We start from the raw sequence: 1,242 nt of genomic DNA, 5'->3' as shown, positions 1-1,242 counted from the left end.
AAGATTATTAAAAAGTTTATAAATAGTAAATTAAATAAAGTTAAGTCTTTTTAACTATTATATATAAAAATCCCTTATAATTAGAAATTAATAAAAGCTATTATATTAACTATTAAATAGTAAAAATATATAGGAAATTTAAATTACTTATTAATAGAAATATAATTAAATATTATATATATAATATAAAAGCTATTATTAAGTAATTTTAATTTTATAGAGATTTATAATATTATTTTTAAATATTTAATAAGGTATATTAATAGTATTATTTCTTTTAAAATTAGCTTTAAAAATAAATATAATATTAATAACTTTAACCTCTATATATATATAGATTTATTTTCTATTAATTATAAAGAAATCTAATATTTTATAATTAATTATATTATTATATTTATATTTAATTTAATATATTAAAAAAGTATTTAATAGAGTATAATTATAATATTAATAATTAAAGTAAAGTTTATTAATTTAATACTTATTAGCCTTTTACTTATATAGATTATTAATATAATTAAATAGATAAAGTATTAATAGAAATTACCTTTTATTTTATATATAGACTTTTAAAATATCTATAAAGTAATTTTAAATAAAAATAATTAGGCTTATATAAAATATATTAATTTTTATTATAAATAGGTAATTTAATATATTAAAATAAGCTATTTTATATTTATTTATATATTATTTAAAAATATAATTATAAATAGCCTTATTAAGCCTTTTTTACTTATAAAATATATAGCTTTTATATATTAATTTAATATAAAATATCTTATAAAAGATTAAAAAGACTTAAAGGATAAAAATAAATAATAAATAATAAAAAATAATTAAAAATCCTAAATAATATATAATAATTAAAAAAATATTAAAAGACCTTTAATAAGACTTAAAAAGGTATATATAGATACTTTTATATTTAACTGGCTTAAAGGGTAATATTAATTAATAGGTACCTTAGGTCTCCCTAAGGACCTATTAGGCTAGGTAATTAGGCCACTTTAGTTATAGGCCTTTATAATTAGCCCTTAATTATATATATGTTCTCCCTATCTTTCCCCGCTTACATGCTGCGCCTCAGACGCCACAGCTCTCAGGCTGCTTCAGTCAACGTGGACCTCCACTTCACTGAGCTGCTTCTTCCCGGCCGCGCCAGACCGTGTTTGCCTTGCCAGCCCGCCTGTACGTACCTTTCAGAGCAGCAACCTACCTAGACTAAGTCACCGCCTT

General features: G+C 19.4%; 1 protein-coding gene across 1 annotated transcript, besides 5 other annotated features; it reads left to right on the top strand.

The window, feature by feature from the left end:
- Positions 1 to 3: 3 nt before the first annotated feature.
- Positions 4 to 314: a repeat region.
- Positions 315 to 354: 40 nt separating this feature from the next.
- Positions 355 to 458: a microsatellite.
- Positions 459 to 499: 41 nt separating this feature from the next.
- Positions 500 to 718: a repeat region.
- A 13-nt stretch (positions 719 to 731) lies between these two features.
- Positions 732 to 801: a repeat region.
- Positions 802 to 807: 6 nt separating this feature from the next.
- Positions 808 to 886: a repeat region.
- Positions 887 to 1,079: 193 nt separating this feature from the next.
- FPSE_07662 (uncharacterized protein) lies at positions 1,080 to 1,194 on the top strand (the record flags this gene model as incomplete). The annotated part of the gene is made up of 1 exon (XM_009260780.1): positions 1,080 to 1,194. A coding segment is annotated over one exon (115 nt), but the record flags the coding sequence as incomplete, so codon positions are not given.
- Between the last annotated feature and the right edge of the window lie 48 nt (positions 1,195 to 1,242).

This window comes from Fusarium pseudograminearum, chromosome 1 (genome assembly GCF_000303195.2).
Source record: "Fusarium pseudograminearum CS3096 chromosome 1, whole genome shotgun sequence".
Taxonomy (NCBI): Eukaryota; Fungi; Ascomycota; class Sordariomycetes; order Hypocreales; family Nectriaceae; genus Fusarium; species Fusarium pseudograminearum.
This window is presented reverse-complemented; position numbering and strand designations above follow the sequence as displayed.